Genomic DNA, 24,837 nt, shown 5'->3' with positions numbered 1-24,837 from the left:
TCAGGAATCAAAGCAGCGTATTAACAACTGTGTAGACAGTCTGACGCAGTCACAATACAATGATAAAATGGCATAGCAGTAAAAAATGCTGCTCAGAAAGGTTAAAAGATGTTTCCGATTATAGCCTGAAACTAGATTGTATCTCTCCTTGGTTACATGACATGTGAAGGTGAGATGAATGGTATTTTTATTTGAGCATTATAGTAATAGACTAGGATGTTGTCTTGCTAAGGTGGGACATTGTACAAAGTTAATTGAAACACACTGTATCAGTGTAGCCTAATACTTAAATCTTAGTGTTTAAAAATATGAAAACATTACTGCCAAGGTACTCTGTTATACCGAATGTGTACATATTTAGAGTGTAAAAAAAGATGTATTTCAAAACAGAGTTGGCCAAGCGTGACCTCACCCCCAGCAAGCTGGAACTAAAAGAATGCAGAGGCACTGAGTCCAGAACAGAGCCATCCCTTCCTGCCCTGACGGGCTGTTCTCCATTAAGGAAATCCCCAGATCGCCAGATAGGAAGAGCAAAGCTGGCAAGTGTAACCTCTGGCTCTTTGGGGACAGTGGGTGTAGGGAAAGAGGAAGGAGCTGTCACCTCATAACAGTGTTCAAGAAGAAAAAGCCCTTTCTGAATGTATTGCAAATTTATTATATTTAGAAGTGTATTTATTCTGCAGCTGTTATGCTTCCTAACAAACAGTGAAATACACTACTGTCAGTAAAAAAGAGTAAACACAAAGACTGGAGGGATGGTCTTGCTGAGGAGTCTTGCTCTTCTCAGGAAATGAATCTCAGTTTCTCTGTAATGCGTTCATTCACATGATAAGTGTATATTTCCCTTTTCTAGCTCCTGTGGGACATGTTCTTCTGGAATCCTGCTCTCTGTTCTTGAGTTTTCGGAGAGATTCTTGCATTTCATGTTTCGCAGGCTTTTGAGGCTTTTGTTGTCTAAGGTATTTCCAAACATGAGCTCCTGTTCAAGCCGTCTTCTACTTCCAGCTGTTTTAGGAAACAATTCTGCTGCCTGCAGAGCCTTTCTGGTTAACTGAGTCATCACAGATGACTGAGGTGACCCTTAAGCATGATGTCAGGAGCACGTTGTGTGTCCTGGGTGTGTCAGCAGGCACACAGGGAGCATTTGCTGCTACAGGAGTTGCTTGGATACTGCTGTGGGGCTGTGGGAATGGAAAATGTCAGCATGGGCGCGTTCTCAGCTCTGCAGTAACAGGAAGCAGTTCCGGGAGCAAGGCCTCTCCAACCTGCGCCCTGCCCTGGGCACCTTCAGACTGAGCCAGCAGGCTGTGTGCAGCACTGCGGGGCAGTCCTGGGTCTGCATGGTGAGGATGTACCAAGAGCTCTCTGGGAGAAGAGCAAAACTAAAAATATAAAGTGAAATGCAATCTGCTTAAGAGAGGAGATTCAAATGTAGCAAGTGGAGAGCATGGCTTAGACAATGGAAAGGGTTGTAGGGCAGGGGAACTGGAAAAAAAAAAAACAAAAAAAAACAGCAGAATTAGGAAAAATACTCCTCTGAAAATTGAAGTTAAAGGTATAGCAGGTGAGGTGGAAAAAAGTGAGGCAGGTATTTGAGCTCCAGTGAGGGAGAACAGAAAGGATGCCTATGACTGTAGGTACAGGTTGCCCTTGTGAAGAGAGTTGCGCTCCAAAGAAGCACATGGAATGAAGCATGAAGGAGACAGGAAGTAGTGGGAGGGCAAAAGGTGGAGCCCGATGGACTGCAGTTAGTGGGATGTAGGAGACATGCTGCCGGATGCTGAATCAAAGAGCAGCAATGCTAGAATCCTGAAGCTGGTGTTCTAGGTTGGGTTGTTTTGCTGGAGGCGATGCTGGAAGAAGGGCAGATAAATGGATCCAGTAAGTTCAAGGGGAAAAGGATGCAAGAATGTTGTGAATGTTGGCAGGGATGGAAGAAGAGAATAAAGCCAAGAAATGAGCTGGAGGAGCTTGGCACTGTTGTGAGGGAAGCAAGGAGGCTGAAGGAGCGTGAATGCTGAAAAAATGGATGGCACCCAAGTTAGAAAGGGTTTGATGAATATTGCAGAAGGAGTGTGGGTAAGAACATTATGATCCTGCAAGTGTTGTGTTTGCTTTGTGGAAGGCAGAATCCAGTCCCAAGGTTAATTACTATTGTGGCATGTTACCATGGCACTGGGAAACCCAAGTGAAAGACCAGGATTTCATTGTGCAGTCAGCTGTAGAACAAATGTGGGATGAGAAAGATTCTTTTCCCCAAGGAGTTAAAATCTGAGAGTAAGTCAAGAGCAGAAGACATATGTATGAAATAGGAGGCGTTCCTTGTGAGAGAATAAGATAAGGCTTATTCTCTTGGTAGTGGCCAAGGCATTGCCAAGGGTTTAGGGGTCATTACAGCAGGGAAGCTGTTGAGAGAGAAAATTGAAAGATGTTAATGCATCAGTTTTGTGAGTGCTGCCAGTAAGCTGTTCCTAAAATTGATAAATGAGCAATAGTCAGATCAGATCAGGAGACATTGTTTCTGAAAGTGCACTGTGATATGATGCTGGGAGCAGGAGAGCCAATAGTGGGCTGTGGGCCAGAGGTGTCTGAGACAGCTCTGTGAGCAGATCTGAGCTGGGCACATATGCATTAATTAAGGCTTGAGTAATCAGAATGCAAATAAGTGTGGGCTGGTACTCTTAACTATGGAAGGAGCAGAAAAACTTGTGTTTCAGAAACCCTGCAAGAGTTTCATGTAATCTAGACCCAGTACAGGGAGTGGGAAGGTCACACTTAAAGATGACACTGATGTGATTGGACTCGAGCAAGTGGCAGAGGTCATGGCAGTGGTACTCAGCTGATGGAGAGAGGGGGTATAGAGAAATGGAGTCTGTTACAGCAGCATCAGGCTTGAGCTGGCAACCCACCGAGGGATGTGCGAGAGACTGCTCAGTATTTTGTCTTTGTATGTGAATTATAAATCTGGCCTTAGAACACAACTCTGCAGCTCTGTGTTTCCAGTGTAAGGGCTGGTGTCTGTGAATGGCATAATGCAGGGGAGAGGTAGAGAAGGTGCAGTGCATGTGACAGGCTGCTAATGGAAAGTGAAGCGTGGAAGGTGTAAATGGGCTGGGAAGAAATGAAACCACAGAGAGGCAATTGTAAAATGCAATTTAGGTAGCTTAGACCTGGAAAAGCAATCCTTGTACACAGGATTGGGGTTTGTAATGGGAGAAATGAAAATAACTGTCTAAAATTATTTGTGAACATGAAAATACATGGTTTCTGGAGCTCGCTGATTATCTAAGTCCTCCTTTTTCCATGAGATAAGAAAGCTTGTGCAGTACCATTGCCTTCAGTGATGGTGTTTTAATGCCATGATTCTGGCTTTTCTTTTACCAAGACTGTTTGTAACAGGAACACCAGTTCAACTACAGAAGTAGGGAAAGTTTGCTAACAGAGCTCAATGCCAGAGCTGCGATTACAGTGCTGGTGTCAAATGAAGCAATGGGGGAAAATTGCACAGTCATGTTGGTGCACGCAGCGCTGAGAGCATTCCACGATGGCTGCTGTTGGAAGGGCACAAGAGATTTTAGAAGCTGATTGAAAATGCTGCAAAGGTAGAAACTGTGTTTGAAATCAGATCAATTTGAAATGACTGCAGAATTGGTTAGTGCAGACGTACTAGTGTACTGATGGTGGTGCTGCTCATGCTTCTCCACACCCACCATTGTCTTCTGCTTCTCAATTCTGAGGAATTGCTGAAGATTGCCTGGTGAAGTTCTGGCATGTGTGGCCATCCCCAGGCAGTGTCTGCACATCACCCAGGAGGCAAGGTTGCACGTGGACTGGCACCATGGTGACTCTATTACATGGTTGCAGCCCTAGCAGTAGCGATTGTTTCACGCACACAAATTCTCCTTTGGACTTTGGCTCCTGCACTGAAGCACACCATTTGCACTCAGCTGGTGTGCATGACGACGTCAGTAGAGCAGCCGTGCAGCTCTGCTCACATGCTGCGCTATTTCTGCAGGATTGTCCCTAGGAAACCATCTGCCTCGCTCAGGAAATGTGGGGCATGCAAAGGAAGGAGATGAGCAGAAAAAGGCTAATTTCAGTTATGGAGACGGATTTAAATACCTTTGATTTGTTTGTTTTAAAGGTTAAATATTTATTCACGTGTTCTTTCCTACCTGGCAGCATCACATGCATGCGCTCTCTGGGTTCTGTGTGTTTGGGGATTAATCCCTTTGGATGCCCAGAGTGGGGTTCAGCAGAGCCCTGGTCCCGTGCATGTGTCGGTGTCCCTGTGCCTGTGTGCTTTCCACCACTGAACAAACAGAAGACAAAGCAAAGTGGTATGACAGTGGGGGTACTTCGTGCAGTCCCTGAACACACAGCCCCTGCGGTGTGGCTGTCCTGCCAGCTGAGCCCCCCGTGCTGCTGCTGTGAGCCCAAGGAGCGTGTGTTTACCCTACTCCATCGATTCTAACGATTATCTGTAGTGGTAGCGATTATCTGCAAAGTAGGGCAGGCGGCGTGAGCAGCAGTACATGCATCCTGTGGCAGCCAGCCAGGGCAGTAATTGAAGGTCATGGCGTGTTTGCTGAGCGCAGGGCTGCGCGCTGCCTGTTGGCGGGGGCTGGCAGTGCCCGGAACAAAGGCACTCTGTTCTGCAGGCGGCAGTGGGAGTCGTGCTGCTGTCCTGCGCCTATTAACCGAGCTGTGCCCAGGTGTGCTGCTCGGCAAACGTAACAATCTTGGTACGATTATTTTCTATAGGCTTCAGGACTCTAATGTTTAAAATTGTTGCTTAAAAGTCAGCATTAGTGCTTTTGCATGGCCAGTCGGTGCGTGCATGTAATGATACATACTGCTGTGTATGTGACCAGCAATAAGGACATGAGCCCAGTGTTATGTTGCCGTGACACATTTAGCACCAGCAGTCACACCGGCGGCAGCTCCTTGGCGTCTGTGCCCTCCAAAGGCATTTCCCTAAAGCAGTCCCAGCCGAGGCAGCTGCTGTGTGGGTCACTGCTCCCTGCAGTGCTACTGCCCCTGGGTGCTTGTAGCCAGATCCTGGGGTGGTACTGAATGGGTGCTGCCGCCCTGGTATTAATATTCCTTGTTACCTAGTCACAGCTATTAATAAAGCGTCGCCGGCCCATCCCCCAGGCAGCGTGTGGGCTGTAAGCGTGCAGTGCCCGCGATGGAGTGCCGCTGCGCGCACTCTGGGACAGGCCCTGGTGCCAACACCGGCCCTGGGGGACGGCGCGGCCCTCGGTGCGCACCGTCCGCAGGTTTGCTGCTGCGTCTGAGCCCGGACTCACTGGAAGGGCTCGGGATGAGAACACGGAGGTACTCAGGCATCGACTATCCATTATTCTCATACTTGCTTGGCAAAGTGCGCGTTTGGTATTTTTTCCATGAACTAAGCAGCGCGCAGCTGCGCTCGTTTAAAGGGCTCGGAGGAAACGACGCCTCTCCCCCCGCCTCCCCCGTGATTTCGTTCTCTCCAGGCCGCGTACGTGAGCCGGACCCGGGGGCCGCACCCGGCGCTGCCCGGTGCCCCGCAACGCCGTTCCCTCCACGCGGGGTTGCCCCACCGCCCCCACGTGCCCGCGCTCCGCCCCGCGGGACGTGGCCGTCGCGCGCCGCCTCCCGGCCCCGCTCCGCCCCGCGCCCTCCTGCGAACGGCGCAGCGCCATGCGCCAGCGGCGGGGACGCGCCGGGGCCTCCGCGGAGGCGCCAGCTGCGCGCTAAGCCCACAAAGGCGGCGGCCTCCTTCCTCCTCCTCCTCCTCCTCCTCCTGGCTCTCCCCTCCCGCTGGCCCGCCCCCGCCGCGGCCGCCCGGCCCGGCCCGACCCGGAAGCGGCGCGGTGCGCTCCATTTTGCTCGCTGTTCAAAGGCGGCCACGGGCGCGGAGGTCCCGCGGGCCGGGCCGGGCGCGCCGCGGGGCGCGGAGCCAGGTACGTGTGTGCGGGGGGCGCGGTGGGGACCCTTCCCGACCCTTCCCTCTTCCTCCTCCTCTCTCTCTCTTCCTTCCGCGGGGCCCCGCGCTCCTTTGTTCGCGGGGGGCGGCCGGGCCGGGCTTTGTGCGGCGGGCACGGCCACGCGGCGGGGGCGGACGGGCCGAGGAGCCGGGCGGTTGGAGCCTGCCTTCCGGGGTCGCGAGCTGGGCCGGCCGCCAGCCTTCGGGGAGCGTCGTCGGGAACGGCTCCGGCGGCGGCCGCGGCTCGCGGTGCTGCGGGAGGGGCTCGGCCTCGTGGCGGCCCCGGCCGCCCAACGGCCACGTCGCTCCCGGACCGCGGGGACCGTCCCGTAACGGCCGCCCTGCAGCCGCCGCGCCGGGAGGGCAGGGGAGCCGGTCCCGGTGCCGGCCCACAGCGCTGCGTTCTCCTCGGCGCACGCCGCGGCCGCAGCCGGTTGTGGAGGAGGAGCGGCCATCCCGGAGCGTAACGATTGTCATAAGGAGAGGTGCCAGCGCCGCGCTAATGCCGACTGAGGAGCTCCGCGCCGCATGGAAAAGTTTTCCTAATGGCACCTGCAAATTAACGTTTCCGTGAGCTGTGCCGGGTTGGTCTGCGCGGCCCTGGGGGGGGCTGTGGTGCTGCCGGGGTGGTGAGAGGGGACCCCGCGGGGTCGGGCAGTTGTGCAGCACAGTGGGCAGGGCTCCGCGTGGCCGAGCGGGCGGTCTGAGCTGGTGAGATAAAGCAGGGGGACTTTGGGGTTTTTCATTGTAGAGCAGCAGTTCAGAGGAACGCTGAAGTCAGATGTCACTTAAAATCGAGCGTGTGCTCCTGATCATGGCCTTCAGGGAGCGGAGTTAACGCAGATGTCAAAGAAGGCTCGGCGCCAGCTTGAAGGGAAGACTTGAGTGTGGCGTTGAGTTTGTGCTGGTTCCAGCCTTCGTGGGCTCATCCTCTGCTTGGGAATGGAAAAGGGAGCGCCTTCCTCTGCAGGGAGCTCCTCAGCCCGTGTTCGTGTCGCTGCACGTCCCGCGTGCCTGCCTCCAGCAGCTGGCTGCTGCCTGTGGAGCGCCTGGCCCGGCTGCCTTTGTGCACGCACGGTGTGAGGTTGGGTCACGTCCGTCCCTGCTCGAGTGCCCCGGTGCCCTGCCCTGCCCCGAGCCCAAGGCGCGCGGATTTGGCCATCCTCAGAAGGCAGCTTCTGAAGGGTGGGGTTTGGTGGTGCTTTGGCACTGTGGAGGTTCTCCGGGGCCTGACAGATGGCAGCTTATGTGCGGTAGAGCAGCCGTCTCTGTAGTGACATGGCATAGTTTTGCTTTATTTATTTACATATTTTTCCTCTGTGCTTGTGGGATGGCCCACATCCTTCACATGTGTATTTAGGGGGCGTTGGCCTGTCTGGAGGCTTAGATCTGTGAAAGCAAATGAGGAGGCATTACGTTTCTCTCCTTGGCGTAATCATGCTTGCAGATCTATATTTGGAACTGGTTCTTTTAATACCAGCAGTAAGATAAACTGGTGGCTCACTCGCACCTTAATCTGTCGTCTTTTCTAAATCCCGAGCGATAACTGCAACTGCATTCCGTGCAGTCTCCTTTCAGCTAACCATGTGGTATGTCCTGTTTGTGCTCAGAAATGCGTTTCCTGACCCGAATAATGGGACAGAAGGGAAGGGGAATGGTGTGAAAAAGTCAGGCGGCGTCTGCTTAAACCTGGGGGCAAATGAAAAACCCAAAGGCTGCAGCACTGACGTTTGGAAGGAAAGTTTATCCACTTGTGGGTTTGTACACTCATGCTTTGCAATGCGGTGGTGTGAGCTCCACCCTCCTAACTCAAACCATTAGCACTGCAAGAGCCAGTCGGGAATGGTGGGGTAAGAGCAAAGGGCCTTTCCGAGCCATTAGAGGTTAAATAACTATTTGCCATGCAGGCTGCAGTTAGAATATTATCATGCTCCCCTGCCCTTCTCGCCCTTTCATCCAGTTATCGTGTCACCGAGATGGCTGGCTGCCCAATGGCGTTGTGTTTTTTCCCCTTGCTTGCACAAGAAAGGGTAACAACTGAGGTGAAACCTTAAATAAAACAGAAAGGAGGATGCAGTGTGCTAAATCTGTACGTTTGTAGCATGGGGTGTGTTTATTAGAAAGTAAGATGCAGCCCCAGCGAAAGGCACTTCTTTGCTTGGCAAGGGCACAGCTTCAGCTCCCCAGGGATGTGGGCTGCGCCGGGAAGGAAGCACAGGGCACCACTTCTGCAGAACGGAGCAGCACCCTGAGCTCCCTTCATGGTTGCGGCTGACACGTGGATGGCTGTGGGCAGCTCACTGCCCCGCAGGCCCTGGGGCCTCGTGCCGCCTCACGTAACCAGCACCGCCTCGGCCTGCGTCCGATGGGCTGGCGCAGCTGGGGTGACCTGCAGGGCACGGCGGCCTTTGCAGTGCTGCGTGTGGCTGGGCCGGCCTTTGTTTCTCCTCTTCGTCTTCTTCTGAATTCTGGTTTTAGTCAGGTCCCGGAGGGCAGCTTTCCATTGCTGCTTTCCTTCAGCCCCATTTTCAGATCTTTCCTGGTTTTCAGTTCCTCCACGTTTTCCCTCGCATCCTGTTCGTTCTGCTGTTCATTAGTGCCTTCCTCTTGCCGCTCGCCGTCTGCCTTCGGAGCCAGCCGCATTCTCTCCCCTCCATCCGCTGGGATTTCCTTTCCACCTGACTCATCTCCTTTCGGCACAGCCGCGCTCCGTTCCAGGGAAGCCTGCCAGCACGCAGGGACTGCTCATCCCCTCTCCGGGAGAGCTCTTTCCGTCAGCGTTCCCTCCGTCCGCCTGCGCAGAGCCCGCTGCGGGGGGGCCGGGGGCCGCTTTGTGCGGCTCTGCGGCCAGATGGCACCGCGGCCTGCCCTCGCTGGTGGAGCGCGTCCAGGCCTCCTGGCACGGGGCCGGCTGAGGCGCGGGCGAGCGGCTGTGCGGAGCAGCTGGCTGCTGCAGGGAGGAGCGGCTGCGGGGGAGGCGGGCGGCCGCCGAGGAGATGCAGAGGCTCAGGGAAATGAGAGGGTTGACTTGAGGCAAGGTGAACGATTTCAGAACAGGAAGGGGAGCGTTCTCGTGTCTGCAGTTGTTTCCACTTCGGTGTCCTCGCTGTAATTACCGCTGCGCTAGCTGGTCCTGCAGGCAGAGAGAAGATCTGCGTGCTAAGCTGTATGTTTAAGATATAATCGTGCTCCTGCACTTTGAGCTTCTGTGGTAAACACTCTTGCTCAAGAACAATGAGGGAAAGGAAGAATGTATGTTGCAGTTCCCTTTTCTTGCTGTTTTTTCCACCAGCGTCGCAAAGGAAAGGCGAAAAACACAAACCTCTCCTTTCTTGTCTAATTAGCAATTGTTACTCTGTTTTAACTTGTTTTGATGGAAGAAGTTCTGCGTCAGTGTTCATGCGGTCCTGGGGGTTTGATGTGCTGAGCTTTTTTAAAATTTGTTCATTTTCTTCCTTTTTTCTATAGACATTCAAGCCCTTGGTTGGAAAAAGTGTATATGATTCGATTACTGCAGTAGAATTCCTTGTGGACAAACAGCTGGATTTTATAACTGAAGATAGTGCCTTTCAGCCCTATCAGGTAAGCAGTGTGGTCAGCATATGTGTACTGCACATTAACCGAGTTAAAATCCTTGTGATTGTTATGTGAAGGGCGTGAGAAGTCCTTTCCACAGTCACGTTCTGTGCTGCAGGAGCCATTTCCTATTGATTATTGGTAGTGAGTTCTCCTCATTTTGTGAAACATTACGTCTGGTCTGGGGAATTTGATGATGCTTAGGAGTAGCGCACAGCTAATGTCATTGAACCACCTTTTAAATGAAATATCTGATCCCTTTAAAGGTTAATCAGTGCAGTTAATTGTAGAGCAGATAATATCTGTCCTCCTGAAACCGGGCTTTGATTTCTAGGCCTTTGCAGTAGGACAGTGATGTCTGACTTATTGTTTGTTTGAGAACGATTAGCAGAAAAAGCGCTTTTCTTAAATAAACTGTTTTGTGCTGTTGTTTCTAAACCTACTAAAAGTTCCAGTAGCTTTGATTTTAATGCCTCCTTCATTAATTAGAAATGCATTCATAATATTAATGTGTATGTATTTAATGGAGAAATAATGACTTTTGTTCCCCTCCCTGAAAGAGGGTCTAAAAATCTTTTATGATAAATAGAAAAACATTTGATACTTCAGTTTGCATGGGGCCGATTGCAATTAGAATAGCCATAAATTCCTTCCTATGGCTGGGATGGTACACTGCAGTGATACAGAAATAGTACTTTGAGTCTTGGAATAACAGATGGCCCTGAATAAATGCTATGTAATTTTGTCCTGACACCCCTTGTTCTCTCCTCCCCCACCAAGACGTTTTTTTCCCAATACCAAATATAGAGCTAGAAAAAGAGAAGCGACTTAGAATGCTGGGGAAAGGAGAGGGAGGTTCAGCTCGTGGCAGGGCTGCTGCTTAGCATGTCTGCAGTGGGGAAGCTCACTGCCTCTTCTCAGGGTGAAGTGAGGTGCTGCAGCTCAAGCTGCTCTGACAGCTTGACTTTGGTGAGAAGGACACTTCCCACTGTCAGAAACCCACACTAGCTAGGTCAGCCCTGCCTTTCGGAAAGGGGGGTGGTGCTAGCGATCTGAGCTGGATTAGCAGAGGGTGCAGAGCACTGCAGCCTGCTGAGGGGGGGGGCTGCATGACGCAACGCAGTGGGATATCCTCCTTTGGCAGCAGCAGCCTCTTAAATCAGCTGAGCCATGAAGTGTAAATTCACCCTCAGAGCCCAACCGCAATCTCACAGATTCATTTTACAAAGCAAATACTTGCGCTAGCGTCTGTCCTTTGCGTGAAATCTGTCAAGATCGTGTCTTTGATAACGTTCATTCCAGTAAGAGTAATCAATCTCCTTTTGGCAGTGGATCATTTCTCACAAGATGAGCTGAGCAAAACAAATTGAATCTCAGGAAAGGACTGCCTTTTGTAAAACAGCCTTGTTGCCAAGCCTGGCTGGCAGCAACACAGCTATGCTGCGCACATTTTAGGTCCTTCTTCAGGGATTATTTACTGATGGTCTGAGATCCTGAACTGCTTCAATTTGGGTAGGTGCACACAAATTGAAGATGTCATTTTCGAAAACATCCTTTGTGAACAGCTGACTCATTACCATCTTTGTAAATAGTGCTGTAATTAACAGCATTAGCAAGTTCAGTTTCAAAAGTTCTTCACCAGAAACCATTAGAATGCAGTAGCTTGTGAAAAATAGTTCCAGGTACAAGCTTCATCTCCCTAACTATAGCCTTTTGTGGCATGTAGAGGGCAGCTGCTGTGTGAAAGGTGATGTTCCACCCTCCTCAGACAGCTACTTGATAAAGCCTGAGGTGGGAACTGCTGATCGGCATGCATTGGGAATAGCCTGGGGACAACAGACATCTAAATGCTTTCTTCACTTTATCACTGCAAGAAGGTTGCTGATGGAGATTCCTTGTGAGTAAAAAGGCATCAAAGATTTTTAATTTTTTTTTTATTTCTAATGATTATAAGAAGTTTTGGTAACTGCATTCATAGGGGTATCTCTTTGCAGGCCTGTAAAACCCGAGTGTTACTGTTTAATGTTACAGGTGAGAACTTGGCTGATTATGTTTTTAAGAGAACGGAAACTATTTTAAGGAGTTAACCAAATTAAGTACTGGGAGTGCACTAGACAGATATTAATTTTGTCATCATGTAACTGTTTTCTCACTAAATATAACTTAAAAGGAAGATTGTTACTTTTTCATTCTGCCTGTTATTTTCTGTTAATTTTGGAAATTGGGCTGCACATTTTTAGCCCCATCTCACCAAATGTAAGGTGGCTTTTACCTGCCCACTCTCCTTCCTACCCCTTTATTTTATTGGAAGGCCTTCATTCTCTTTGCCATGAGAACAAGATCCAAGATAAATCCCAAGTAAACTTCCTGTGAGAATTTGCTTTTCTCAAAAGTACAAAAAATGGCCTTTTCCTCCCTTGTTTGGTTTGGAACTGCTGACTAGTTTTTGAGCAGAGGACAAAACCGAGGACCCATTCTTTGCAGAGATAACTATAAGTCTTTCTAAACATATTCAGTTTTTGGTTTAAGCTCTCATGGCTGTGCATTTTCAATATGAAGTCCTCCAGAGACCATGGTGATCTGAATGCTTTTTTATTGCATTTTGCTGCTAGTGCCTAAAATTCCAGTACCTTTCTGCCAAAGCAAACAAAGTTTGAATCTGTGTGGGAAGACTCCATTTCACTTCAGATACAATTCTTAACTACTGAGTAATTTTTCCCATCGTTGCGTGCACTTGTAATATTGTAATGGGCAGCAGACCAGGGTTTGGTATGAGTTCTGCTCAGACCAGTTCTCATCAAAACACAGGGCTGTTTAACATAACTATTGGGCTAAAGGGCTTCATGAATAAGGCGGTGCTGTCGTTTTGAAGGTGACAACTGCTCAAGGCAAAGAAAACAGCGCACTTGGCACACTCTTAGCCTTGGCAGGAACAAAGTTGGAGTAGGCAAAGAGCTAAATTACTCTCGTTACCAGAAGTGGTTCTTCCAGAATCAGAGTAGAGACACTTTGGCAGGGCTCGCTGGGGAATCGTGAACCGCAGATTCCCATGCCATGTCTGCTCTTTGCATAAATAAGCATGTTTCAATTGTTACGAGATTCAGCGACCTTCGTAAAAGCTCGGTGAATATCATTACTGTAAGTAGGGTGTGCAGCTGTGCTGTACTAGTCTTTTTCCATTTTTTCTCCATTTCCACAGTGTTTACCAAGTGTTTGTTCTTTTTATCTAAGTGCTCTGTGATGTTTCTTTTTTCCCATACACGTGTAGTACTTTGAATCCTGCCTTCTCCATAAAAATGCCTTGGTTTCTGCACGTGTGGTGCCTTAAACACCGACCCACAACTTGTTTCCGGCGGCTTTTCTCTGGGCTGCTTCATAGAGGATACAAACGGTATTATTGTCTACATGAAACTTATGTGTGACTGTGAATGACTCATTCATTAATCTGGGCTGGTCAGACCATATAGTCATGTTGTTCTTTTTATGGTGGTGGCAAGAGGATCCTGAGGAGAAAGCAGATGCAAATGTGTTTGCTGTGGTAATTTGCATAGCAATGATATGAAAATTATATTCCTTTGCAGGAAGCAATGGACAGAATATTTACAGCATGCTTTTTTTTTTTTGTTAAATTAGTATCTGTAAGGAATGGTCTTGCTTATCACGTTTTAAGACCACATGCTCCTAATATTTTTCTGTTTTGCAGTCCTAGTGTATCATGTATATTCTGTGACCTCTCACCAAATAAAAACCCACAGTTGGTGGGCTTTACGGTGGGTTTTGCTATAGACTGAGAATAAACATGAATTTGTTGTTAAAATAAGTGAAACTATAGTAAGCCTACTCAAATAGCTAAACGCAAAACTTCTTAACAATACCATTTTGTGGCCGTTGATGGTCTGCTAGTTGTATTACATGTAGTAAGTGAAGCAGCAGATGATGCCTTACTTTGTTTCAGCATTGGAGTTTTCTTTAAGGACTGTAGATGGGGATAAGAATTGAAGCTCAGTGTGGGATGTGTGCAATCTCATCAGCCTGGTGTTTCTGTCTGGGTGGTGGTTGGCAGTACCAGGCACCGCTGGGCTGGAGCTGGTGCTTCTGCTCTCAGTGCTGAAAAGCTGAGCTCCAGCTCTACAGCTGGACTGAGTTGTTTTACACTTCAGAGGAGCAAATGAAAAATAACAAAAACCATGTTACACTGTACTTTTTCATACCAAAACACCTGTGTGGAAAAATCAGGGAAAAGTATGCTTTGTCCAAGGCTCAGTGCTTTATAGCTCTGCCTGGGTTGGGCAGAGCAGGAGTGTGCTCACGCGTAGTGCTGGGGTTCTGCTGGCTCCCTGCCCTCCCAGCACAGCTGCTCCATGGTGTGACTTAAAGCACTGCCTTGTGGTAGGGGCTTTTTTGTGTGTGTGCATGTTTTAGCAAGATAGTTTCCAGAGGATTTGTGAGCACACAGCACTGGAACAAATGTGCACAGTGAGGCAGTGCAGAGAATTCAAATTAAGTTCCTTCATAATCGTTAAACTTCCTGTGAGAGGGTATTTCACCACTCAAGGAAGGAAGTGGAAGGGTGTGCACACAATCTTCAGAAAGTCCCCTGCATGATGGGTTTTCAAAAAAAAAAAAAAAAAAAAGTAAAAACAAAATGAGTCAAGCAAGAGAATGAATCAAGAGCACAATTCAGTTCTCTGTGACGGAATTATTCTTCAGTCCAACCTACTAAGTCACATTTTCCTAAAGATTTTTTTTTTTTTTAATTAGTTTTCTTTAAAGATAAGACTGATTGCTTTGGTATTTCAAAATGGGAAGGTCAGCCTGTCTACCTCTGTACTGAAGGTTCTGGCTGTAAAGATATGGCACCAAGAAATCTCCTGTGGAAGGTATTACATGCAAAATGATAGGTGTGTGCACTTTGCTCCTCTCCTAAATGTGCACTGCATGCTTGAGAGTTGACAGGTCAAATGTCTAACACACCTTAATGATTGTTCTAGTAATAATAATACTAATAATCTTGCCTACTAACCATGAAATAGAACCTCAGACTGAGGATCTAAGTACAATAGTACTTAGATATATTACAAATTCAAGTTCTATATGCCAGGAAGTAAAGCATGAGAAGGGAGTGTTGTGCAACTCCAGCTCTCTCCTTTTCTAGTTATTACAGACAGATAGTTGGTATTTCAGGCTTGGATGCTTTTGGGGTATAATTACACTGCTCATACAAACAAACGAGTGGTGTAGTAGGGCTTGTGTAGTAACAACATGCACCTATTTAAGAAAAAAAAAAAAAATCAAACATGTTGAAACAGGGAGGAAAATAAGGTATTTTTCAGTATGTAATTTAAGCAGCCCATAATCATACAGTACAGACTTCTTTCAGATTTCTACTTCGGGCTTGAGGCTTAAAAATAGCTTCGGCAGCTACAATTGCTTTTCCCATAAACTTGCACTTCTACTGACCAGGCAGGCAGGAGGTTTGGGGTTTGTCCTACCCTTTGAGGTTGACAGAAGCAGCCCAGGAGCTCCGGGTGCTGACCAACTGGCAGCTGTGACCATCATGTGTTTGGCTTTGTTTCCTCCACGGATGGCAGAAGCAGACCACTTTCTGCATCTTTAGCTCTTCTCGGCGTTGTCTTTAAGAGCTGCCTCCATTCCTTACCATATCTCTGGTGTCTGGACCACCCATCGTCAGTCCAGCTGGCCTCTCTGGCAGCATCGTAAGGAGCGATGATCTAAACATCTTGTTTGTGACACATCTATGTTTAAGTGTAAGTTTCTAATGTGAAGGAAAGCAAAGGGCTGCATCCAGCTAGAAGTGGGTCAGATGACTCACACCAGCCTTCACTGCCTGCTACAAGTGTGGTACAGAGGAGTTGCGTCTGAGTAGATGTAAGGAGAGAGGAGTGAGGCAGGGAGTCACGTCCTCCATTTGCAGAATGGAAAGAGGTGTGCATCGATTCCATGGCCTGTCCCCGTGTCTGCCTTCAAATAAGAGTTGCATTTCCGAGGACTTGACCTGTCTTTATTCTCAAAGTAAATTGAATAGAGCTGTACCTATTTTTGCCTTAATTTCTTAGGGAAAAGAAAGCTTATTTAGTCACGCTTTCATCTCTCTCCTGTTGCCCCAAATGTTAGTGAAGTTTGACCCTGGAGTGGAGATGCTGTGGGTCTGATAGGCCTTGGGGAAACGAGTGGTGTGGGGGAGGCCAGCAGGCAGGCAGCACACCTCACAAGCAGGGCTGCAGCCCCAGGGACTGAGGGATTGCTGGCTGGAGGGCCTCAGGCCTCAGGAGGTGCCTGGGCCCCACTGGGGGAGCTGCAGCAGAGCTGGGCCTTGGGGCTGCAGGTCGAAGGAGCATCCCTAGGCCTGCAGCTTTCTCTGTGACAGCAAAGCAAAACCTGTTGGACACGTCCCTTGGTTTTTCCAGATTTGCAGTCACTTAAATGGTTTGACTCATGAATTCTACATCAGTAGGTAGGATTGGAATAAATACTGTGAAAATTGGGATTTTGAAACAGAACGTATGGGACAAAACTTTTTTTCCCCCCAAAGATAAGGTCAAAGCTTTTCATGGAAGTACTTCTGAAAAGCAGTCTCAATGTTACTGGATTTACACGTCTGCCCAGTGTTTCTGGTAAGGGAACATCCTGTGTTTGATCACAAATGGTTATTTTTTTTCACCAGTAAATAAATGCCTGTGGAAAATACTGCTCAGGAGTAAGAGAGGCTCCTTGTCCTCAGTTCTCTGACTTTGGGCATTGCCAGTCTGCACATTTGATTTATTAAAAATTGAAGTTTTTTTCATGGGTGTTTTTCTTACATGACATCTTGACCAATTTTCATAATGCAGATATAAAGTCAGCTCCTAAAGAAGCCGGTTTCATTTTTTATAACCAACTGGCACTTTCCCAAATAGTTGCTGTCTGCTAGGATTGGGAATTCCTAGCACCCTGGGGAGCTCTGCAACTTGGATGAGGAAAATCCTGAAGCCCTTGGGGAAGGAGTGCTTAAATGGAGGAGGGAGGAGCAATCTTTCCTGCATTTTGGTTGTGGAGGGAGGAAACTTCAAATTTTATTGATGCGGATTTTTACAAGAATTTAACTTTTAGCTTAAATTTTACCTGATAATAAACATGATCGCTAATCTGATGAAATGTTTGTGATTATGTCTATTATTGCTCCTTCCCCTGATATGACATTGCTTCGTTGATGAATCTGCTACAGAATACTGCAGCAATCTGTGGTTTTACTTGGTATGCTCTTTAAATGAGGAAAGTACGGGGTTTTGGAGCAGCTTTACATGGAAAAGATCGATTATGTTCCTCCCCCAAGTTCTACATTTGAGAAATTGGAGGTAAGGAATGATGGTTGACCTGATGAAAGCCTCATTTATGCAGAGATCCATGAATTTGACTTTAAAGAAAAGATCAGATTTATGATTTTCTTGGATTTGTGTGGATTTAAATAACTGGTATTACAAGGCCTGTGAGGTAGTGTGTTCAGTAGGCTTCTGCAAAGACATGGCAGAAGGCAAATGGAGTACCCGGACTAATTGTAATACCTGCATGGCTGCTACCTTGTAACGTTTTCTTCTAAGATAGTTATTTGAAATTACCTCTGTCAGAAGTACTCATTTGGAGTCCAGAATCTGTGCTACATGAGAACTGTTCTCTGCAGCCTTCAGTAAGTTGCAGCTAAAGTTGAGTGCAGTTAAAGTTGAGTGCAGTAGTAGTTTTAATGCCTAAGTGACTTCCTCAAGTTTACCCCAACGACTTTATTGCAGCAACGACTGAAATATCGATGTTTTCTCATTAACAATTCAATCTTTCCTCTTTATAAACCATTATTCATGTGTTCTATAAAAAGACATAGCTTCTGCTTTCTCTGGAGCTGCACAGTGTTGCAATGTTGATCCAAATATGATATGCATCCCAGCTGGTCAGGCTTCTGTTATTTATAGGGAAATACCTAAAATGGCTCTGGTAGGTCAGAACAGAGCTCTTAGCACGAAAAAGTACACGATGATGGCTGCATCACCACATTTGCACAGTGATCGGCTAGCTGTTTTACCCCCAGCCTCTGTCCCCGATACCAGGAGAGTGCAGCTTTCTGAAGGAAGTTCTGCAAGAAAATGGCCAGATTGTTTTCTCAGCCCACATACATTGCTCCTGTGCAGCTTTGCCTTCAATCCTATTGGAAATTAACTTTGAACACTTCATTCTTAGTATAGTGGTGGTCATTTACGGCATGAGAGAAATGATTTTTCATTTTCACTACTTTACTTTATTATTGGCATGTTGGCCAGTGCTACTTTATAGCAGTAGTTTAGGAAATACAATTTCAGACAAACCTCAGAAAACTGCTGGAACATAAACCATTAATGTAATAGTAATTAAATGGACCAAAGTCCTCTGAAAGCATGTTGTAGAGCTTGCTTTAAAGGATTTTTTAAAGATGTCAGATGCGTTCTTTTCTTCTGATGGAAAAACAGTTAAGATCTTTTTATTACTGGGGAAGTTTTGTATTCTGTATCTGTATCCGTAATCCTCATGAGTTGTGGAAGTCACGTGGTCCCAGATCTCCTGAAGAGTTTGGGGTTGGTGTAGAAAATAAATAAAAATTGAGGACGTCTGCAGAATGGCTGCTGATATTCTGAGTTAATGGTAGTCCAGTGCCGAGCTGAGAGTCGGTCACAGGAGTGAGATACTCAAGTGGACATTTCGGGAGGCAGTGACAGGAGCTGTCATCCCTCTGCTGTATGCTGGATAGTGTTTTGTGGTTTTCTTTTGCAGATTGAATTGAGAGACCTTTGCTTTTTAGTATGTTAAACTTGTAGTTATCAGTAGTTTTGTCAAAGAATACTGTGTTGCTGGGCAGTGCGACTGATAAAGACTTGCTGGTAGATAGATCACGTTTAGACAAGAGGTGCGATATCTGCTCTGTCGTTAACTGTGCACTGCTTTCCACCTCAGCCATTTCAAGCTGCTGCAAGTGATTTCTGTTAGCCCTAATGCCAGGGTGTGTTTCCTGAAAATATCTGTCCCAGATCAAGAACTGAACTCCTAGCTTGACTTCTAGAGATGTTGAGCTGCCTTTTGGGCAGCCCATTTTTTCCGGACTGCTGACAATCATAGGAACACACTTTCTTTTTGCCTGGAGACGCCTCCATCCATGCAGCTTGTCCTTTAGGTGATACTATTTGGAGAGTAGTTAGATACCTTCTGGAAGCTGTTTGTGATTCACAAGGTGTCAGAGCCTGTTTTTAAATTTTCATACCAACATAGAAAAGATTTTTCTACGATCTGCTCAGTTAGCTACTCTCCTTGTTAGCATTAACTTGTCTCTGCTAGTTGTTTGCTTCAGGGAAACGTCTGGAAAACGTCTGCACTTTGAGGTTTCTTTTCCCATAGATAACTACAGTAGTGGCATTGAGTTGCTTAGTAAGTGACTTAAAAGCTTGGTCTGATGTCCCCACATGACTTCAGAGTTGCTGGCTGTGGGGTTGGTCTGATATTCCCTGTCCCTCTTCAGGAGTTGAGAAAATGCATAATTGGGAGTAATCTGGGTATTGCTGAGATGATGGTGATGTGTGGAGCCCGCAGTGATGGGCAAGAAGTATTGTTCTGTGGAAAACAGAAGAGAAGCATGTGTATGGCTGTGAGGGAGGAAAAAGGTGTGGAGGAGCGCTGATCACTTGGGCTTTCTTTTATTTGTAGGTAGAGAAGAAGGTAAGCAGTAGGAGTGGTTACCATGGCTTTGTATGTTGACAGGCCATCAGCTCAGGGAGTAGGAGCTGCTTATTTGGGGAAGTCTTTCAATCACATGCGAAAAAAGACATTACATCAGGAGATTCCGCTTTCTGTCCCACGCAGTTGAACCAAATAGTTCTTCTGTTTCCTTCCTAATCTGCAAATCAGATCAGGATTCAGATTGGGATTACAATGATAGCATTTATCCCAGATGCTCAGAGAGGGTGACATAACCGGGAGTGTAAGGGTCATCTTTTTTTAATCTCTGTTTTTCAAAGAAGAAACTACTGCAGCAGTTACCAGAGCAGTTCTTAAACTGTTTGTGACAGCATCTGTCTGACTGAGCATTGCTTTTGCTTCTGTATCGACAACTTCTTGCTTCTCTGTTGCATGCTTGTTTCACATGCTGCTCTCATCTTCCTTCCATCTCCCTGTACTTGATTTTCACCTACAGGTATGGAATAACAAGCTGACTTGTAAGAAGCAAGGCTTTCAGTGGGCACGTTCCACCTGAGACATTGGTAGTCCTCCAGCAAGGCAAATTTCTCTGCTTGTTTTTGTGTTTGTAAGCTAAAATCAGAGAAAATACTTGATCGTGTTTTCTTTTTCTGCTATAATTTATACTCCTAACTGTACTGTATTTTTCATAGCATAACCTTTTATATTTTTGATAGAAGTTGGTTGATATTCTTAGCGATGTGAATTATTCTTGCACACCTGAACAAATCAGTGCAACAATACTTCGTCTGGCTTGAAATCATGACTTGGAGAAATTGGAGAAATGTGCACAGCCCTACTCCCTCTGATTTTCAAACCTGGTAATTATAATTCAAAATAACTGTCAACTCTCTAAGTATTGTGCAGATGAAATGAGGAAGGAATTCAGAGTATGCTGGGAGAAGAGTTAGGCATAAGGAAGAGTGAGGAGCAGAAAATTTTTGATAGCTTTTCCTGACAGATGTTAACTGACAGTTAAAAAGTGACTAAATTTTTAGCCTTCATCTCCTTTTCCTGTAGCACTGACTTTCTATTCAGAGGTAGTGCTGTTACACACTGCAAAGATCCTGTAGTCTTAAGCGTGTGGTGCAGAGGATCTATAAGTGTCTGTCCCTCTGCTAAGAGTGCATTCAGAGCCTCTCATAGAATGAGGACGTGTTTCTGCCCTCTTCCTGTGCCCCAGAAGTGCAAGACAGCATTCAGCTCGATCTGTGCCTGAGCTGGGGGTGAGGGCTGTACCCTCCAGCCTCATGAAATCGGTTCACAAGTAGCCAGCAGCAGCTGGGTTTGCATGAGGCAAGTGGTGACTGTGCACCCGGGAGCACCAGGAAATAGGTCAAGTGTGGGTTGGGTTTACATAGAGAGCACCAGCATCGCCTACAAGTCTGAGCCTCTGCCCTTTGCGCAGACAAAGCCATTTAAGGTAAAGCGGGAAGTTATGGTCTCCCCCAAAAGTGGTTATCCTCCTGTAGTCTGTGGCCAGCAGCCTGCTGCTGGCTGCTCCCAGTATGGCGGCATGGCAGCCAGCTGGCCTTTGGAAGCGGCTCAGAAAACGGCTTCTTAGAAGAACATGCTAGGGGGCTATGCATGGGTGTAGGAGGGCAAGTAGAACAACAGAAGATCTATTAATTTTAGTCTCAGTTAAAGTCGATTGTTGCTTTGCAAGAGTCTGCTGTGGTCCACTTGGCCTTGACAGTGGCTGCTCTGGGTGATGCTGCCTGGGGGACCAGTCATTGTCGCCTTCTCTGCGTTTCGGTTGGATTCTCATCTTTTGCTGCTGGAGAAAAGTCTTGTAGCTTGGCAGAGGAGAGTTACCAATTCATAGGTCATGTACTGTGAATATCTCTGGTAACCTGCCTGTCCATCCTTTTTTAAACTCGTTGTCAGGCGAACGCTATTAATGTGTGAGGTTTGTTAAAAACCGAAGGTTGTAATGACTGGAAGATGATTACAGATCAGTGATACATTGACATCTATGTCAAGTGATACAATAAGTTAAAAAGAGGAAAAAAAAAAAAAAAAAAAGGGGGGGGTGAGGGCGGAAGGAAGAAGGCTAGATACCTAATGGAATGGAGCAAGGAGACAATTCTGCATGTTTCAGATGATGAGTGCATGGATGTGGGTGTGTTTGAAGCCAGGTCTTCACATGGCTTTTTTTTTTTTTTTTTTTAATGGGAGAAATTTTTCTTCTAAAAAGATGGCATTAATGAGGTAGTGTAAATGTTCAGCAGTCTAGGTTTGACAGTCAATACTTTTTGCTGTGTCTGCTCTCTGAAGAGTGGTCTGGCAGTCTTAGACTGTGTTTCTCAGACTACCTCCAAATTGAATCTCCCTGCAGTTGAAGTCCATGCAATTTTCAAATTATTTGGTGCAAAAGGGGAAGAAAAAAGAAGCTTATTTATGGAAACTTATCTCAAGATGTTCGCCGATGGGATGAGAAGAAACAAGATTTTGCAGCTTGAGGGAAAAATATATCCATCTGATGAATATAGATTTTGGACATCTTTATGGTGAAATGACTCTTTGAAGCAACTTTCACTTTGTTTTGAAGCATTGCAGGTATGGATGAAGTGAAGGAGTAATATGCTGCACAGACCTTGCAATGCGTTTCTTAAGATGCAGTAGGCACAAAAGCAATGTTGGTAAGTGGTGTGGTCAGAAATACAGGGAAATCTAAATATTAGACAATTGAGCTAGTAAAATGTGCATGATCAGGAAACGGAAGGTGCAAGCTTCTGACTCTTTGAGCTCTGAATTTTTCATTTGCACTGTTTGAATTTAAATGAGTCCTTCTACCATTAAAGCACTAATGAAATGCCTGTTCTTATGTGCAGCCTGTTCTGTGTAAACATTGTAAGCATGACTCTCAGGTTGGTTATGTACCAGTTTTCATTTAATTCATGTCCTAAATCATCAGAAAACCTCTAAGCAGCCAGAGGAAGCTATAGTTAATTAAGCCACAGATGGTGAGGACTAATGTGGTGTTGACCTCTGAGAGGACTGCAAAATCTACTTAGTTGTTCTCTGTAAAAAGCTAGCTGAAATGAGTTCCTACTGATGCTGAAGAGATGTCCTTTATGCATTGAATTCAAATGTGGATTCTGTGGCCAAGGAAGGAGATCTCTCAAATAAACACTTGCTTTTTTAATGTACGTCATGGGTTGAGACTTGGCCTTTGAGTCACCAATTTGTTGTTGTTGTTTTAATAAAAAAAGCCACAGCCTTCCACAGCTTATTTTCCTGAAATACATGTCATCAGTTCTCCTCCTTTTCACTGAGAAGAAGCATTGACAGCTGGTGGTGCACTTAGTGTACCTTTCTATGAGCAGCATGCACTCGGTGTGATTGTGGATGTGGAGATGGAAGCTGTACTTGAATGTATTTTTGAGTTTTCGTGTCATGCTCTGGGCTTTCATTTCTCAATTCAATGAATTTGTTTCTGTCCCTCAAATTTGTGAAGGGTGACTTTAACATGCATTTTAAAATGCTAAGAAGACATGTTGATTTGATAGCACAAAGCTTGTTGGAAAGATAGAGAGCTGTGGGAGCATTCCCGCCACAGACGTACCCCACTAGCCAAAAAGGAAAAGGAACTTGCTGTCATTGGAACCTTTCAGAAGGCACTTGGGATAGCTTTTTGGGCAGCATGCACATTCTGTTCACCTAAGGATGCTTGTCAGTGTGGGAAGCAGTACTTTGTGGATAGGGCTTGAAGTAGAACTGTGTATGTGTTTAGATTTTGTCGTCTTTTTCTGTGGATGCTCACTTTGAAATTCCTGTTTGATTCACAACTGACAGGAATTCAGAAGCACTGTAAGTGATCTGTCTGCACTTGTTCACCTGGGGCTGTGAATTATAACTTACTTGTGTCTGAATAAGCTCTCTTTTTGAAAATGCTTCTCTGAACAAAGATTGCTGCTTTCTGGGAAGAGGTAGAGGTGAGGTGGGCCTGGCTGGAGCAGTGTGGTCTGTAGTTTCCACACACCAGAAGAAAGAATAGGGAAATTCAGAAAAACACTGAATTACTTCTTTTTGGGGGGAAAAAGTTCATTTGTGATGCTTCTTAGGACTGGTAGAAGTCCAGCACATGAGACTCAATGTACCATCTTTGAGATCAGACTCAAGTACTGTTTGAACAATTAAGCAGAGTCCACTCCACCAGTGGTGAATTCCTCTGACAGTCTGGCAGGAAGGAAAAATAGCAGCAAAGACCTGTAAAACGTGGCACAGGTTGGCACACTTGTGGTAGTTACATTACTTCATGTGCCTGGCTCCCAGAAGGGCAGGAAGAATTACTCCTGCCATGTCTTTGTGTCCATAAGCCCTTTGCTTTCTCCTTGCAGTTGCGTGAAGTCGTTCTTGAAACGACTGCTGTATGAAGTATATAGAGAGCATCCTAAGTAGGTTTAAAAAAGGAAAATTGCAGTCCCATTTATTTGATTTGCATTTCACAAGGGTTTCAAACCAGGATTAGTATCCTCCTAGAGGATGTATTCCAAGACTTGTGGAAAAACTGCTCTGAGAGAGGGACTATATTTATTTTTATGAGTAAAACTCCTTTCAAATGAGGAACATTCTAGAGGAAAACTCTGTGGGGCAGTTAATTCTTTTGTGGATTATTCTGTCAATCCTTCCAGTTCAGCCAAGAAAGAAAGGAAAACTAGATGACCTTAATTGCCAGCATTCATATCAGTTGACTAGAGTTGTTTTTTCTTGAACGACGTACATGCAGTTTAAGTAAAGAGACTGGGTATTGCAGTCATCTGCTCATCTTCGGTACTAAGATAGAGAAAAGACTGCAGATATCAGCCTTCTTCTTGTTGCCCTGTTTCTGTGGTAAACCGATTTGGTTAAGGCCATCACTGTCCAGTTTTAATGCATTATGCAATTAATTTCCTGATTTCTAGATACTCAAATTTAAGACTAATGATAGAAAAAAACACCAATCGTGGCGTACGTATTTTTATATATAAGTAGGTGATAATTTTTTGAGATTTCAGGAACCATTTTAAGATTTCTGGAAACATTTTTTAAGTGTCTTGACATTGAGCTTCACTTGTCAGTTACAATTTTGCTTTGCCATTCTAATTTACATTGACCAGCATATATAGCATGTGCACATCTAGAAGCAAAATACTTTCTTTAGTGCAGTGACTGATGATGTGTTAAATGCATATTTTGTGTGTGTGTGTGTGTGTGTGTGTGTGTGTTTATAAACCTTGGATTCTCTGTGGTATCCTCCACATAATCCCAATTTTACCTGTATGCAGTTTGCATTATGGGTCTTTGATCTCTCTTGTGCTTTTTTTCAGCTCATTTTTGACTTGAGCTTATAGTTCTCCAAGAGGACAGAAACACAAAGTGATGTTCACAGTCTTCTTTTCTAGGTGTCCAGACAAAGCACTCAGTCAGTGATGCCAGTACATTGTGTGTCAGATTAGGAGTTCGAACAAAAAAGGTTCAAGTGTGTTGTCAGTGGGTTCACTGTTACTTTCAGTGTTTTAAGTTCAAAGAAAACAAAGATGGTTAGGAAGGATGTG

At 46.1% G+C, this 24,837-nt stretch overlaps 1 protein-coding gene across 4 annotated transcripts in view; it reads left to right on the top strand.

Moving 5' to 3' along the window:
• Positions 1-24,837, top strand: part of JMJD1C (jumonji domain containing 1C) — a 147,724-nt gene that overhangs the window by 83,505 nt on the left and 39,382 nt on the right. For 2 of the 4 annotated variants that reach the window (XM_085229316.1, XM_085229317.1), the window contains exon 3: positions 9,443-9,556. In XM_085229316.1, coding sequence (XP_085085442.1) covers positions 9,443-9,556 — 114 coding nt within the window. Of the gene's footprint in view, positions 1-5,810; positions 5,952-9,442; positions 9,557-21,918; positions 21,940-24,837 lie in introns of those variants that run through there. The other 2 variants (XM_085229318.1, XM_031554357.2) reach the window with 2 other exon arrangements.

The sequence above is a fragment of the Meleagris gallopavo genome, chromosome 8 (assembly GCF_905368555.1).
Source record: "Meleagris gallopavo chromosome 8, MGAL_WU_HG_1.1, whole genome shotgun sequence".
Taxonomy (NCBI): Eukaryota; Metazoa; Chordata; class Aves; order Galliformes; family Phasianidae; genus Meleagris; species Meleagris gallopavo.
Note: the sequence above shows the minus strand (reverse complement) of the source record. Positions and strands in the feature narration are given on the sequence as shown.